This window comes from Toxotes jaculatrix, chromosome 2 (genome assembly GCF_017976425.1).
Source record: "Toxotes jaculatrix isolate fToxJac2 chromosome 2, fToxJac2.pri, whole genome shotgun sequence".
Taxonomy (NCBI): domain Eukaryota; kingdom Metazoa; phylum Chordata; class Actinopteri; family Toxotidae; genus Toxotes; species Toxotes jaculatrix.
Window position 1 is genome coordinate 27,325,366 of NC_054395.1, and position 3,289 is coordinate 27,328,654.

The following is a 3,289-nucleotide window of genomic DNA, read 5'->3' on the forward strand; positions in this document are numbered from 1 at the left end:
CTAATCTCATTGTTCTCTGTGGTTGTGGGCAATGGACTGTCAGGGGTGAATACATAATAGATCAAGGCAAGAAGAAATACAAGGAAACTGAGATCATTAATGCTGCTTTGTGGAAAAAACATGAAATTTAATGTTTTTTTTCTCTTTTTTTTTTTTTCAAACTACCATAACAGCAAGCTGGAGACGTAAGTGACCAGGTGTCACTCAGCAGAGAGGTGTTTGCATTGAATGAGCCGAGAAGCATAAATTAACTGAAATACTCTTCGTGTGCTGTACAGTTGAGGTTGAATCAGGTGCCGAGGTACAAAGTCCATTTAGGGTTAAATGAACTTCTCCATTCGCATCACATTTATTCGGGCCAGCTTGGAGAACCAGCGATTAGCGTGTGTGTTACTGTGGGATGCAGTTTGAACAAAGCCGAATTTTTGGTAGAGGGAAACGGCCGCCGTCTGTGGCGAGCTGACGTCCAGAACCAGGCGGGCGTAGCCTTGCTCTTTGCAGAAGTCCAGGGCCTTCCGCGTCAGCTGTGAGCCCAGGCATTTGCGGCGCCATGGAAACACCACAACCATGTGGGACATCTCAGCGTAACTCCCATCTCCGGCATCTTGGACAAACTCCGAGCTTTCTCCCATCACTCCTCCGTTCCAGTCGTCAAACCTCTCAGCTTCTTCCTCCCCCCTCTTCCCCATCACCGCCGCCACCCCCACCACCTTGGGCTGGCCGTTAATGTCTGCCTCTGCCACCCAGAAACCATTATCTGGGTTTTCCAGGTAGTTGGCTTGAATGTCGGCCATGTCTGTGCTCAGACGCCTCAACATGTAGCCTTCGTAGATGTCGTAGCAGCAGTAATAAATGAGGCCAGCCCATGCGCTGCCAAAGAGTAAAGCTTGGAAGTAGGAGCTGCCTCCTAGCACATAGCCGGCCATGGAAATGCTCAGAGCAATGCCGATGTGGTCTGGGTGACTCAAGGCCCTGAAGAAGGCCGGGTACACATGTTCGAGTATCCCATCACGAAAGAGTGACATGACCATATGTTGATCTGAAGGTCTATATTCCCTGATGGAGAACTGAACTGCATGTTAGCAAGAGAGAGAGGGGGAGAGAACGAGGGAGGGAGGGGGAGAATGAGAGCTCAGTGAGACTAATCTGTCTGCTGTTGCAATGAGAAATTCCTGCTGGATTTCACAATAGTTTCAATGCGCTCACGTAACTTGTTGACAAAAAAAAAAAAAAGAAAGAATCAATACACCTCTCACAGAATCATCACTTTTCCATTTTTAATTTAACTCTACTCCGCGTGAATATAAAACGTGGCCTTTGCACATGACAAAGCGAGGTGAAAATCACAATTAAAATTATTATAGCATTGTTTCGCTTTAAGATTTCAAGCGTGAGGGTCATTCTGCAACGCAATACAATTAGGTCTCAAAAGTGCTAATGATGAAAATCAAAGCGAGGGGAGAATCCTGAGGCAACAAACAAAAGGTCTTTAGTTTTAGAGAAATGTGCAACGTGTCATCTAGGCATGTTAGCAGTGCCATTCATTTACACCCTAGCCGCCTTATTAGCGCTCTTGTCTGTAATCAACTCAACAACTTGAAAAAGGTATAAAAGATTAACATAATCAGAACATGAACTTACAGTTATTTTTCTGGGCCATGTCGACTCTCTCCCCTTGTCTGTCGCTCACTCTGAAGGGCTTTACCCTGCTGCTCCGCCTGAACTTAAGCTACAGACTGTGATAATCAGCCATTCACAAAAAGGGATTGAAATTAGTCTGAGCATGCTCACCTATGAGTACACACCACACACACACACACAGAGCGAGAACTTGTAGACCTTAAATGACTTTGAAGTATTCCTGCTACTCATTGTATCTAATGGCAAGGTTTATCTTAGACATTTTACAGTTAGATTGAGATAACGGCGAGGGAGCATGCTTTAACTTTAATTGAAATTAATCAGTGTTGCTTTGATTGTGAAACGCAGAATATTTAAAAAAAAAAAAAAAAAAACTTAATTAGCTTAGTCAACAGAGTAAAGAAGTCTGTCATTGGATTTCTCAAGGAGGATGAGCACAGATCCTGAATATATTAAGTCAGAAATCTGAGCAGAATGTGAATTCAGTGCTCGTTCCAGCACTTCATAGATATTTCCAAGAATAAAATGTTATTAACCTCTTTTTTTGGGGGGTGCTTCAGTTTTGGTGGTGTTCTCTCAGAAATCTGCTGTGGATGTCCACAGCACGTCTTCCCCGAAATATAAGGTGAAAGTAAAATTAATATTGTCTAGTCCCCTGACATAAAAGTGTCCTGTGGCGTCAGTGACAGTGTCTTGTGCAATAACCCAGTGGCCCTCTGACATGATTAAATTTCCTCTGCAGGTGAAGGGCCTTTACACCTGTTTAAATCAATAGCGCTGCCTCATGAATCTGAGAGTGCTGGAAGGTCAAGCAACTCTGGAACTTTCTCAAACCATTTCACAACCACCATGTGAATTCTGAATTCTGCACCCGGCGAGTGAAACCTTCTCAGACCTCTGCAATCACATTTGCTGAGCACGTGTTTCTTAGAGGGCTGTGTGGAACCCCGTCTCCCAGAAATTAAGTTAATACATTACGAAATTGTTTTCCTGATTATATACAGAGGTAATGTTTTGTTTGAATGAAAGAAGCACTACATTTATTAACTGCACCACAGGTTGGGGTGGGCGGCAGGTGTGCAACGGTCACGCCTGAGTTTTCACCTCCAGATAACACAACATCAGTTAGAGATAAAAAAAAAAACATTGTTAGAGAATCTTCTGATGTCAGATCAGTCCATAAAAATCACTTTTACTCACAAGGTACAGAGAAAAAAAAAGGGGTTTAAAAAAACTACTTCAACCTACTTTCAACCAAGTGAAGTGCATGAAAAATCAGCTTCAGATAGAGCATGTAGGTAAATAGAAATTAAACGAGTTAAAGACCAACTTAACTTCTTGTCATTCTGTGCTTTTGCTGTCACTCTTCATAAAGAAGCAGCAGAATTCTCTGTCTAATAGCTGATGAAATTCATGGGGAAATTTATTAGATTTAACCGAGGAGAAGTGAGAGTGAGCATCACCTACGAAGCCTTCATCTGCAAAATACATTTAAAAATCCATCCCTAATGCAGCCTGTGAGAAAACAGAAAACTTGTCTTCCTCCATATCTTCTTTTTGTGGCCTTTTCCATAATTGACCCTGTCATGTTTGAACAAAGCCAAAAAAAGGACCATCTATGGAAAAGTCACCTATGTTTTATTTGTTT

The 3,289-nt window shown here is 42.5% G+C and overlaps 1 protein-coding gene across 1 annotated transcript; it reads right to left on the reverse strand.

The window, feature by feature from the left end:
* Positions 1-320: 320 nt before the first annotated feature.
* On the reverse strand, positions 321-1,737 carry LOC121197563 (N-acetyltransferase family 8 member 3). Its single transcript, XM_041061236.1, has 2 exons — positions 1,642-1,737; positions 321-1,072 (listed from the first exon to the last, which is right to left on the reverse strand). Exons 1-2 carry the CDS (start codon positions 1,658-1,660, stop codon positions 321-323), a joined length of 771 nt encoding a protein of 256 aa, XP_040917170.1. The 5' UTR covers positions 1,661-1,737.
* Between the last annotated feature and the right edge of the window lie 1,552 nt (positions 1,738-3,289).